Below are 13113 nucleotides of genomic sequence, written 5' to 3'. Positions count from 1 at the left end.
ACCTCTAATACTGAAAAACAAAAACAATCAACAAAAAAACCCAAAGACATTTTAAGCAAAATAATGAAAAAGGAAATTCCGTTGGTATAGTGTATCATATTAACAGTCTAAAGAACATGGTAGTGTATACCCAAAACCCTAGCTCTTAGGACAAGTGCGAGTTTGAAGCTAATCTGCATTGTGAAGTCCTGTCTTCAAGACAGACAAAACAAAAACAAAATATGGACAGAGGAAGACAAGTACACACATAGACCCAACCTTAATAATGCAAACAGGAATAATACAATCTCAATAATGCAAACACATGTCATAGCTATCCCAGTACACAGCTTTCTAGAGGTGTTGCTGTTGATGGTATCTTGGTAAAGGTATATTGACTATAGCTTTATTCTTCCTTGTAGTGACATGAAGATCTGTAGTTATTTCAAACTAAAGGTTGTACCTGTTGGGTTTTGTCAAGTTGACTTATTTGGAAGTATGTAGCACTCCTCTGTGGCCTCGGTATCAGTTCCCGCCTTAAGTTTCTGTCCTAACTTTCCTGGATGATAGACTGCAAGCTATAAGATGAAATATACCCTTTCTTCCTCCAATTGCTTTTGTTCATGGTGTTTTATCACAGCAACAGAAAGATTATTTAAGACATAAATTGGTACCGGAAGTGGGATATTGTTGAGGCAGACTTGGCTGTGTTCTTCATGGAAGGATTGTGGAAGAATGTTGAACTGGAAAAGCTATTGAGAGCTTAGAGCTCAGTAGGCTTGTGGGAGCTCAAAAGATACGAATGTTGAGATCTCTTGAGATAATGAAAACACTGGCTTGTAAAGTTTAAGAGGATTACTTTAAGGGTCCTTTATAGACTTTATTGGGGGCCCTTTGATAATTTCAATATAAAATTTGTGGTCCTGGTTAGCTAGAGCTGAAGAATTAAATTAACAAGAGAACAGCACTCCCAAAATGAAACCTTTGCTCTACTGGAATAAGCGATGCTGGAGCTGAGAAAGTAGTGTTTGAAAAGAGGGCAACATCATTGAGAATCGTATGTCTAGAATTATTTCCTCAAGCTTACCACACAGAAGCTGTGGACCAGAGGAGGCCAAGACTATACCTCGTGATGGTAGCTGAGCATGGTGATGTGCCGTAGTTTCCAGGTAATGGCTGGGTTTTGAAGGTATGAAGTGGTCAGAAAAAACAGCTGAGATTTGGCACTGTGAGAGGCCAGGAGAGGCCACTGGTGATGTTGCAGCCTCAGTTGTAGTAGAAGCCCAGGATTTAAGGGGTCAGGAAGAGAAATTGAGGCTTGGCATCATGTGGCAGGGTCAGAGTCCCTGAGTCAAGGCCAGGAGAAGTCATTGGTAAGGGTGCTACCTCAGATGCAGTGGAAACCCCAGCATTCTGGAGATCCCAGTACAATGGAACAGCCACCAAAACAGCAGCAGCTGTGGAGTGGAGCTGGCCTGAGCCTGTGAGGTGTATTGTGTTTTCTATGCCAGAGCCAGAGAGGTGGAACTGCTGAAGTCCCCTGAAGCCCAGAGGATTTTGACCTCCATACACTGGAAAACACTGAGTTTATATATTTACTATGTTAGAGTTTGACTTTGCTTTGATCTGATAGTAACTAGAGTCTGCCTTTTTAAAATAAGTATGCAACTTATTTTTATATTATAGGAGCTCACATTTGAGAGAGTTTAGATATTTTAATGAGCCTTTGGGCCTTTGGATATCTTAGAGAGGACATGAGTTCTGATACTTACTGTGGCTATTTTAAAGAGACTGAACTTTTAAAGTATTTCACTTTTTCAAGACTGGAACTTTTGACAGTTAGTATATTCTATATTGTGGTACTGATAATAACATGAGATATTATGAATAAATAAGGAAGATTATCAATATATAAGCTATGTGTTTGTGTGTCAAAAGGGGGTTAATTGGCCTTTTGAGGCTTTATGTTTGCTTTGGTCTTTCTTTTCTTTCTTTCTTTCCTTCTTTCTTTCTTTCTTTGTTGGTTGGGTGGGTTTTTTTTTGTTTTTTTTTTTTTGTCAACTTGACATAAATCTAAACATATTTGGTGAAAGGAAACTCAGTTGAGAAAATGTCTCTACAAACTTGCCAAGGCTGAGGAGCAGTTTCTTGAATAATGGTTGATGTGGGTGGGTTCAGTCAGTGGAGATGGCGCTAGCCCTGGGCAGCTTGTCCTGAGTTATTTAAGAAAGCTGAGAAAGCCAGTGAACATCACGCCACCATGGCCTCTGCATGAGTCACTGTGTTAAGCCAAAGACCTGTCTTCCCTGGATGGTGGACTGCAAGCTGTGCAATGAAATAAGAAATGAGCCCTCTTCTCCCCAAATTGCTTTTGGTCATGATATTTTTCACAGCCATAGAAATATAACTAAGATAAATACTTGTTTCTGAGATGGTACATACTCTTGCCTCCCAGCAGTGGTCAGTATAGTGTTGCTGCATCACTGTGTAGACATGCAGACCTCAGATTCAACTGTACAACCCCCTGGGTTTCATTTTTATTTCTGCCATGTGTCAGCCGTATTCTGTGGCAGACTTCGCCTTTATATTCCCATTTTTCTCTTCTGTAAAATGGGGGTAATAATGTTACTGCTCATTAATATCCCCAGAGGGTTGTTATGAGAAATAAATAAACTAACATGTGAAATGAGGTTCTCATGGTTGCAAGTGGCCCCATAGAGCAAAGTGATGATGAGACTCACTGTATTATTTTTCATTTGTTGTTGTTGTTGAACATGGTGAAATGGCAAATCCATTTGCATAGGCATAATTTTCTCTTTAGTAATTAGTAAGGTTTGACTCTAAAGTGCTGGTGCAGCTTTATGCCTCCTCTTAAATTGATAACCCAAACTGTAAACTTGGGATTAAAAAGGATTCATGCCAAAACTTCAAATGTTTCTCCCCCTGACCTTTCCATTTCTGGTTTCCAATTCTAGTATTGGCGCAAATCTCTTGACCCTGGATGCCCCATCTCACTCACTTAGTTGCTCAGTGAATCAGGCTCAAGCAGAACTCTGACCCCCAGTGTCTTGATCAACTTGGAGAAGCACAAAGGCAGTTTCTTCCCACTTTGCCCGTGACATTTCTAGCATAACTGAAGGATAAAAGACCCATGGGATATTTCAGTACTCAAAAGGCCCCAGTCAGAGTCTGCTGAGACCTCTAGGGTTGGCCTGTACCCTCCAGGACACATTTGGGCAGCATCTCTGTTTCTCTCTGCATATTTCTCTCCTCTCCTCTCCTCTCCCCCTCTCCTCCTCTCCCTTCCTTTCTCTCTCTGTCTCTGTCTCTCTCTCTGTCTCTCTGTCTCTCTCTCTCTGTCTCTCTCTCTGTCTCTCTCTCTGTCTCTCTCTCTGTCTCTCTCTCTGTCTCTCTCTCTCTCTCTCTCTCTCTCTCTCTCTCTCTCTCTCTCTCTCTCTCTCTCTCTCTCTCTCTCTCTCTCTCTCTGATTCTGTTTGTTAGGGAACAACAAAATAGCTTACCAGTCAAGAGAGCTTACCACCAAACCTGACACTTGAGTTCAGCACTTGAGACTCTGATGATGGAACAAGAGAACTGACTCCTGTAAGGTGGTGTCCTTAGGTCTCCACATATGTCCTATGGCACACATATCCTCATACACTGATAAATAAGTAAATTAGTTCATTCATTAAATGCCTCTAAGTTAGGACATTATGGTGTGATATGTATGAGTAGCTTTGAGGTGCTGTGTGATCAAGGGGCTCCACGGTGTCAGGAAAGGGCTTAATGTGACAGTGACATTGCAGCCTCATTTGTGGATTTCAGTATTCTAAATTGAAGTTACAGACAAATTTAAACATAATTAAAAGTTATTCTTAGGCAAGTGTGAAGACTGATGAATAAGTCTAGACAGGCATAGACTGTATAAGAAAAGCATGTCATTTGTATCTATTATTCAGAAATAATGCTAGTATTATATGTTTTAAACATTCAGTAACTCATTGATTATATCGTAAAAGGAAAACTTCCTTCTCACACTCATCCTAGGCCATTATTCTTCTAGCCTCCAGCCCTCTAGTGGTTTGTCTGTACTATTGGAATGCATCTCTTCTTTGGTTCATGAGCAGATATGCAAGTCTTTGTACTGTCTTTGTACAGTGTTTTTATTCTTTCTCCTTAAACAAATGTCTTATTGTTGTCTCCGGATTTCAGCCACAACACGAAAACAACATCATGGTTAGACCCTCGGTGCCTGAACAAACAGCAGAAGCCTCTGGAAGAATGTGAAGATGATGGTAAGGACTAAGGTCTTAGGATCCGCATGATGGGGGCAAAGTACACGTGCACATCTGCTAAGGCGCGATCACACAGCAAGTGGGTTTGTAACATTGGAGTGGTTTGTTCAATTTTTAGGAATCACACTGTAGCTTAGAATAAAGGAGGGAATGAAATAGAATTCTTTCAGAAGAACAACTCATCAAAAACACATGTACATTCCAGGATGGCTGTTGGGAATAGAAGCAGGTCAAACTTGAAAAAGATTCGAGAGAAACTCTCCAGGAATATAGAAACCAAAGATGGTTTGATCTTTCACGATTACTAACGGACTAGATCCTAGCCTGTGCTATAAAAGCCTTCGGAGAAGAAATCAGATTTCTTGGCTCTTGTTTTTTCATAATTCGATTGTTTATTCAGTTTAGGGGCAATGGGAAGATCTTGGCACATTAAGGATGTCTTTATAGCTTAAAATACAGCTGTAATTTTTGAAAGGCTAGAGCTGCATCTTCATGTTCCAGACATGCCTTCTGACTTTACAAGTCTCTGTTGAAAGGGATTATTTCAAGTATTCGGAGTTTTTTATTATTTCTCCAAAGCAGAAGAAAACTTAATGCAGAGCAACCGTATCCTCTTTAGCACTATAATCTGTCCCATGTTCTGTCAACTTTGCTTTCTGTTGTTGACTTATTAAAAGGTGAATGGCCTGCCTTGCTGCTCATTATACAATCCTGGCCTTTGAATTAGTACTATAATTAATTGTGTATTAATTGTGGAATAATTATAATAGTATAGTAATACACTATAATATGTATTGTAATACATAACATATATATGTATATATACATACATATATATATATATATATATATATATATATATATGTATAATAACATGTTTACTTGTGAGATACCAAATTAGCCCTGTACATAAATGGTGATGTTTGGAACATGCAAGCTAGTATTGCAAATTATTATATAGTTAAAAGCCTTGTACTCTGTGATTTTTTTTTTTTTGGCTACAGATTACATTAAATAAATATAGGTTTGCATGTTCATGTTTATTGGAACAAGTTCAAGTTGAAATATATATTTTTCTAATTTAAGAGGCACAATCCACGTGCTCATTTTACTTCGGTTGCTTGCTCCCTTAGCTGAAGAAGGAATGACCTAGGTGTGATCAGATCTGTTCCTCATACATGGGGAGTAATGATTATCTGAGTATTCTATGGTTCTGTTTAATATAATACATAGGTAGCCAGTTTTCAAAGATGAGAACACAACATGCTTTCTGTAGAGTATACTGTAGTACAACTTCCTGGAACAAGTTTAATCTCGTTGACAAGAGATGAATTTAAAGGCAGTTTAACCATTCTTATGACACAGGATCTTCAGGACCCATATCTATTATAAGTACATTGGGAGTGTGTGATAATAGATGATAGAAGTTTGCAGAACCTTTTATTGAGAAAAATGCCGTGGAATAAATGCATCAAGAAGAGCTACGGAATGTTTTTGTTTTTACATTAACAGCATTTTCCTTGACGCAAGTATATATCCATATCAAGTGCAGTTCATTTAGTAATTATCTCACCAACATTAGAATCATATATTTCATTCATTTAGAATGTCGTGTGCCTATACCAACAGCATAAACATATAATCACATGATGGCAAGTGTCAGTTTGTGCTTTTGCTGTAAGCACAGAGCTGCCTTGTCTTACTGTTTGATGTCATGACACAGATCAAGGAGCTCTCCTGCTCACACATTCTGTACCTGCATGGCTTCATACTCTGGTCCACCTGCCCATGGAATGTTATTCATAAATATAATCACTCCTTTGGTTATCGATCTCTGTCTAGTACCATTAGAAGTCTTGACCTTCCTTGTAATATCAGGTCAGTGTTTTTAGTTGCCTGTTTTTACCCCAACAGGCTATCTCAAAGACATTTCTGAGTCAGGCTAGTTAGAACTGAACTACCGACCCTATACTCAGTGCTCCCTGTGTTGGTTGGAAGTAAAAGGGTACACACTCCGGAGTCCAGTTGTTCTGTCACCTTTCTTCACCTCTGTTTCTAATGCATGAGTTAGCTCCATTCACATGCTTCCCAAATAGCTCAGGAAGCCACTATCTTTTCTTCCCCACCTGTAGGGCTCCTAGCTGGGTCACACATGTCCCCTACCTAGATTCCTTCTGTCTGCTGCTCTCAGCAGTTGGCTATTTTCCATGTCAGTGTGAGGATGTCTTTGCTGCACTACTGGTGGCTCTCTGGTTGCTCAGTAACTGCCTGTTCTGGTCTGCCTGTCCAGCCACCCTTGCTGTGCTCTACCCTGCCTTCTGCTTTGCACTCCCACTAGACCTCACTGAGTTGCTGCCTAACAGTTGGCTACTCAGCGCTTCCTCCTTAGAATGTGGTCACCTTGCTCACAGTTGCTGACTATCTTCTACTCGAGACATCCATCAGTTGTAGACCCTGCAGACGCGTCAGTGAATGCAACAGCAAAAAGCATCTGGCTCTCACAGAGCTTGAATTGGAGTGATTTTCATTGACACTCATGCACCCTTCACATTGTAACTCAGATATCATTTCCATGACTTTAGCTTCAGATCCATTCACATCACCCTAGTGTGTAGTATACTCTGGAGAGTTAGGCATGGTCTTAGTTTCACTGGATTTTGTTTAGCTTTTTGCATGTCTCTTCTTCCAAAAGAGTCATTGTATTTGTGCCAGTTTAATAGTTGCCTAGTACACTGACTAGCACATACTCACTGGAGGGAAAATGAGCAAACCCTCCCATGAACCTTATTAGGTAATATCTAAATGGACAGTTTGCATTTTGTAATACCTTTGAGGTTTCCTTGTTCTTAAGTGGGAAGTCACTTATTACAGACCTTATTTTATTTAAATCTGATAATTTAAAAAATTGCTATTCAAAACTGACTGCCCAAGGGGCGGGGGGGAACAACTGACTGCTCATGCCAGCTAGGCATGGCAGCCTGTCTGTAGTCCCCACTAGGAGGCAGAGACAGGATCCTGAGGTCAAACTAGCTACCAGCATTAGCTGATTAATGATTAGTATCTGAAACAGTCTACCAAGTCCCCTCAGCACTGACATATACACTGGAAAGAGGTTTGAACCCCCTTGCCTCTGTGGTCAGGTAATTTCATTCCAGTGTAGGCAACAGCCACCTGTTCTCTGTAACTGCAGAGATTTTAGCAACAAAATAAATGTTGCGTGTGGTGCCACGTTCTTATCTCAGTAATAACCAACTTCTTTTATTGACAGCCAGAGGAGGTCAAAATGAAAGGATTTTGACTTGTTTTGCTGGCTGAAATAATGGAGCACATTTTCACTTGACTATGTCTGAACCATTGGCTTAGAACACTTATGTACAGATCAACAAACAAACAAGAATTGGTGAGCTCTGCCATAGTGCTCCTGCAGGGTAGACTTCAAGCATCACTTCCTTGATATGTATCACCATGCCATTGTTGATCTTTCTTGCCCCTCTTGAAAGGCACTGGGGACATTATACAATCCCCTTTTTCAATTTGACCTCACTTTCCTTTTTCCAAGCCGCATTGCTTTTAAGTTAAGTAATGCTCTAATTGTGAGTGTAATTGCTTCTGTGATGAGAGGATTATTGAAGGATTAAAAGGACTGATACCGAAAGGGCTCGCAGCTTTGTTTGCTGCAAATAAGGTCTGTAATACGTGACTTCCCACTTAAGAACATGGAAACCTCAAAGGTATTTGTCATCATTTACAACCAATCAAATAACATTTTGACATGCGAGGAAATGAGCCGTCTAATTATTTTGCCAATATCAGCTCTTACCGTTTTGTGATTTACACTGAGGTCAGGAGTTTACTAGCCAAAGCCAGTGAAACAAACCACAATTCAGGTAAGGTCGCTGTAATGATGTTTTTGCTGCTGTTTTTCTAAGGGAGTTTCTCTCTTGGTGCTGGTGTCTGAATTTGTCTTTCTCTTTTCTGTCTCATTCCTGCTCTTCCTTTGGAGAAGAAGGGGTACACACCGAGGAGCTGGACAGTGAACTAGGTAATGCCTTCCACCCGCTTAATCCTCTGTGCCTTGAGTTTACCCCTCTCCAGTCACACTCTTCAGCCTGTCTTGCCCATGAACAACAGTGCGCTTGATACAGGCATCAGGCAGAGTTGCATGTAATACACAGTGTCTACAGCGAAACCACGGGAACAGATTGACACTAGAAAGAAAGTAAATTGGCAATAAATGGTCCTTAAATTTAGAATTGGGAAAGAAAATGAAGGGATATTTGCCATGACCCTTGAACTTTTGTGTAATCTGTCTCCGCTTCATTGCTTTATTTTATGTAGTGTGCAGGGTTGTTTATATGAATAATGTAAACAAGCCAAGTAAAACAAAAACTCAAGAGGTAAATGTGATGATCAGTGTGCTGTGTGGAATAAAATAATTGCAGTGAGGAGCTGCATGGTTGCTGAGTCTCACGACTGTATTGTGTTTAAGCCATGGGCGGTGGGCTTGCGTGCTGCTGACCATGTCACTGCAGTGACTCAGGAAGCAGGTGCAGTGGTCAGTGCCATTTTCTGTATTGAGCATGTATCAGTGTAAATCAGCTCTTGACCACCTTGGCTGTCACAGTGTAGGAGTAATTTGTATGTGTCTATAGTGCTGTCTCTTTCCATCGCTGTTGGACTGTATAAAATTATACTCACCACGAAGTGATAATAGTGAGATTTGAGTATTTTTGAAGTTAGCTGCAGTCCACCTGAAGCTTCACTGGAAAATAAATGGAAAAGCCCGAGCATTTTCAGTAAATTGCAGCAAAAGTCATGGCTGATTGAATAGTGGCCCCACACTTGCCCATTTTAAGTAAAAGATCATTTGACATCAGTGTGTGTGGACTCTCCTAAGATCACTGAGTCTGCTTGCATTTTATGATTGTCTTAACTCCTGGTAATGTGGATGTATTTTATAGTGATTACTGTTCTCAGCTGCTTTTTGTTTTTCTACTGTGTATTGGTTCACTAGAGCTGTACTATAGAATCTGGCCTTTTTTTTTTTTTTTTTTTTTTTTTATCATTTGGAAGATACCCTTTTATAACAAGCATCTTCATTCAAGCAAACCAGGGGAAAAGTGTGCTCAGAAATGTTTATTAACCAGGCAGAGTCTACAGAGCAACAGTGCTAACATGGACCCTAAGTTCCAGTGCCACATCTGAGCTATGCCTGAAGGATCTCTGCTCTCTGGAATCCCTATAGCAGGCTAAAGAGTCTTGCCCATCTGCCATCCATCATGAGCACAGGCAGTGTGTCTTCATGAGTGTTTGCTTAAAACTTAATATAATCAGTTTTCTCTGTTAAATATTTTTCTGACCTTTTTCAGTTTTCCAAAACTAAATGGGAAATTCTGGAACAAACAGCTTCCTTTTTTTTTTTTTTTTTTTAAATTGATGACCTATTTCTATTTTAAGCATCAGGAGGACCTAATTCCTGTTATTAAGTTAATTACCACATTGGAAGTGAGAAATCTGTCTTTTCATTTCAAAATAAGTTTTAGCTTAAAAAATTCAAAATTTTTATAGGATTGGTCCAATCTGTTCCAGAATTGTTTAATTTGTGTGTGTTTGTATGTATACATGATGGTATACAGAATGCTTACTAATTGAGCTATATCACTCCAGCCCCCTGCCCCATACACAGAAATACCAACTGATTGCATTTCTCAACTCCATAATGTTAAGTTGTTGATAATACAGAGAGGTTCCCGGTCAGGGGCAGTTTCATGTATCCTCTGTGTACTTCCGCCAAAGCACAGGTATACTTCCTTCTGCATTCCCAGTATCTAACATGCCCAGAGGCAAACAGTAGTGTTATATTAATGTTTGCCAAATTAAGAAAATCAAGTACTTATTTCTACCATTTATTTGAGGATAATCAGGTCAATTATTTTAAGTTTTAGGTTTTGGTAGGAGGTCTGGTCAGTTAGTCATAGCACTGTCCTTCCCGCTCAGCCTTTCTTCTACCCTACAACTGGGCAGCAGTTTGCATTTTAACCCTCCCTGCTTCAATTTCACTTAAATGGCCATTTCTAGCTTTGTAAGGGGAAACTGGTTCCCAGGCATTTGAAGCTCATCAGTCCTTAAGACTTGATATTTACAAAACAAAGGCCATGTTATATCACTATTTACAAGTGGGACCCTATCTTTCATTACAGTACTAATGTCTCCTAAACTCAAAAGACATCTTAAAATTGCAAAATGTTTTTTTTACAGAGGTAGGAAGGGAAAGGAAAGGAAAGGGAAGGGAAGGGAAGGGAAGGGAAGGAAGGGAAGGGAAGGGAAGGGAAGGGAAGGGAAGGGGGAAATAAGGAAGGGGGAGGGAGGAGGAAGGAAGGAAGGAAGGAAGGAAGGAAGGAAGGAAAGAAGAAGGAAAGAAGGAAAGAGAGAGGCCTATCTCTTTGTTTCCAGAGGTAACCTATATGGCAAATGCTGTAAAATCATTGTCTCTGGATGTGCAGCCAAATTTGAACAGAATAATGAATTTTTGAGAGCGAGTTTGTATGTGTCTGTGTGCCACATGTGTGCCTCTATCATGCTCTGTGACTGTTGGTTAAACATGTAAGAACCCTCTGATTCCAAAACTGTCCAGTATTGAAAAATCCTCACAACATATCATAAGTAAAACACTACATAGACAAAATTTTTAAAAATGTATCAAAAAACTCCAAGAGAAAAACCACAAGTCATTATATAAGTGAAAATCCTCAAAATAACAGCCAATTTCACAGTGGAAACTTTGAAAGCCAGAAGTGCCTAGAGCAATGGCATTCCAAGCCCTAAAAGGCTGTGATTGCCAGCCTATAGCAACATACCCAGCAAAACTACCCACCTGTCACTGAAAATTACAAGAAAAATTTTCCTATGATATAAACAGTTTTTTTTTAAAAAAAAAAAAAATAAGCTTACAACCAACAAATCAAAACCTAAACAAAATACAGGAAACAGTGTTTTCCATTTGAACAAAGGAATGAGCATAGCAAAGACACTGTGGGACAACATAGGAAGCCATAGTTATTAAAACACAGAGTACCACTCAGAACACAATACCACCAAAAATCAGCAATAAGACAACTGTTCAGTGATGTCTTTAAATGTCAGTGGCCTCAATTCTTCAATCAAAAGACACAAGCTAAATGAATAGAAAGAGTAAGACACAAAATCCATGTATCTGTTCTCTACAGTGAAACACATCTTAGCTTTAAAGGTAGGACACCACCTTAGAGTAAAAAGATGAACCAAAGTACTCTAATCAGATGGGACCAGGAAACAGTCAGGTATTGCTATTCTAATATTTGACCCTATGTACTACAAACTTGAATATAAAACTCATCAAAGGAAATAGATATCCTAAACAAGGTATCAGTTAACAGAGAAGACATTACAATTCTAAAGATGTATGAACCAAACTCTTACAACAAATTTCATTTTTTAAATATTGATTTGAAACTTGATTTAAAGGACACAGATTAACATCCATCTTGTAATACTAGGTAATTTCAATACCCCAGTTTCTACACTAGATGGACCAGACAGACAGACAGACATATATACATATATCCATCAGAATTTATTGATAGCACACATCAAATGGACTAATGGTTTTCTACAGAGTTACTCCTCTCAAACACCGAAGAATACATATTTAATCAGCTAGCACATAGAAGATTTCTAAAATATACCACATTCTGAGACACTAAACAAATCTTTACAAATCGAAAAAGATTGAAATCAGTCCATGCATTCTCTGGTTTAGTCAATGGCAAAAAAATTTTAAATGGACAGCTAATCTCTAGTAACTTACACAAACCCATGGAGATTCAAAAAATGCATTTTTGAAGCATGATTGTGTCAAAGAAGAAATCAAGAAAACAAAATAAAATTGTCCTTCAACTGAGAGAAAATGAAAACACAACAAAACTTTCGGGACACATTGAAAGCAGCATTTTTAGCATATTTTTTAGCTCCTAGTGCCTACTTAAAGAAAGGAAGAATGAACAAATAAATGGCTTAGTCAAGCAACTTGAAAAGTTTGAAAAAACAAAAAGCACCCAAATCCAACCCAGTGAACAGCAAAGACAATAATAAAAGCAACATTAATAAATAGACAACCACTACAAGGAAATCATAAATCTAATGAGAGCTGGGTCTTTGAGAAGATAAAAAAAGTTTGACACCACAATTGGCCAAAAGAAAAAAAAGAGAGAGTCGACACCAAATTAACAGATTCAGAAGCAAACAGGAAACATTACACATAGGCATCAAGAAACTTCACAATATTATAAGGGAACACTTTTACAAACACTATACTTCACTAAGCTTCAAAACCTAAGAAGAAATGGATGGATCTCAGAGTTGACACCGAATCACCAAATTAAAACATCAGGAAGACATGAGCAACCTAAAGAGAACTAAACTAATGAGGAGCTTGAGACAGTAAAAAGCAAGATCCAGGAAGCGATTCACAGATTCTACCACCCATTCAAGAAGATCCAAGAAAACACAATGGGAGTAGAGAAGAGAGAGGCCAATACCTCTGAATCTAGATATATTTAATAAACTACTTTTACATACAAGAATATAGACGAGCCATCAAAAAATATTGATATATCATTACCAGGAGTTGTTTAGTCCTAAAATGCAGGGAGGGGTCAACATCACACAAGTCACAATAGAAAGAAAAAAAACACAATACAACTACATAAATGGATTTGAATACAAAAATCACATGATCATACTAGTGGAAGCTGCAGAGAAAGCCTTGACAAAATTCAGCATCCTTCATGCAAAAAATTCT

At 38.9% G+C, this 13113-nt stretch overlaps 1 protein-coding gene across 5 annotated transcripts in view; it reads left to right on the top strand.

Moving 5' to 3' along the window:
• The window catches only part of Magi1 (membrane associated guanylate kinase, WW and PDZ domain containing 1), a 593004-nt gene that overhangs the window by 483200 nt on the left and 96691 nt on the right, over positions 1–13113 (top strand). For all 5 annotated transcript variants that reach the window (XM_076940144.1, XM_076940143.1, XM_034511326.2 and 2 more), the window contains exons 6-7: positions 4192–4274; positions 8281–8316. In XM_076940144.1, the coding sequence (XP_076796259.1) occupies positions 4192–4274; positions 8281–8316 (119 nt within the window). The remainder of the gene's footprint in view (positions 1–4191; positions 4275–8280; positions 8317–13113) is intronic.

Source organism: Arvicanthis niloticus, chromosome 9 (genome assembly GCF_011762505.2).
Source record: "Arvicanthis niloticus isolate mArvNil1 chromosome 9, mArvNil1.pat.X, whole genome shotgun sequence".
NCBI classification, from domain to species: Eukaryota; Metazoa; Chordata; class Mammalia; order Rodentia; family Muridae; genus Arvicanthis; species Arvicanthis niloticus.
Note: the sequence above shows the minus strand (reverse complement) of the source record. Positions and strands in the feature narration are given on the sequence as shown.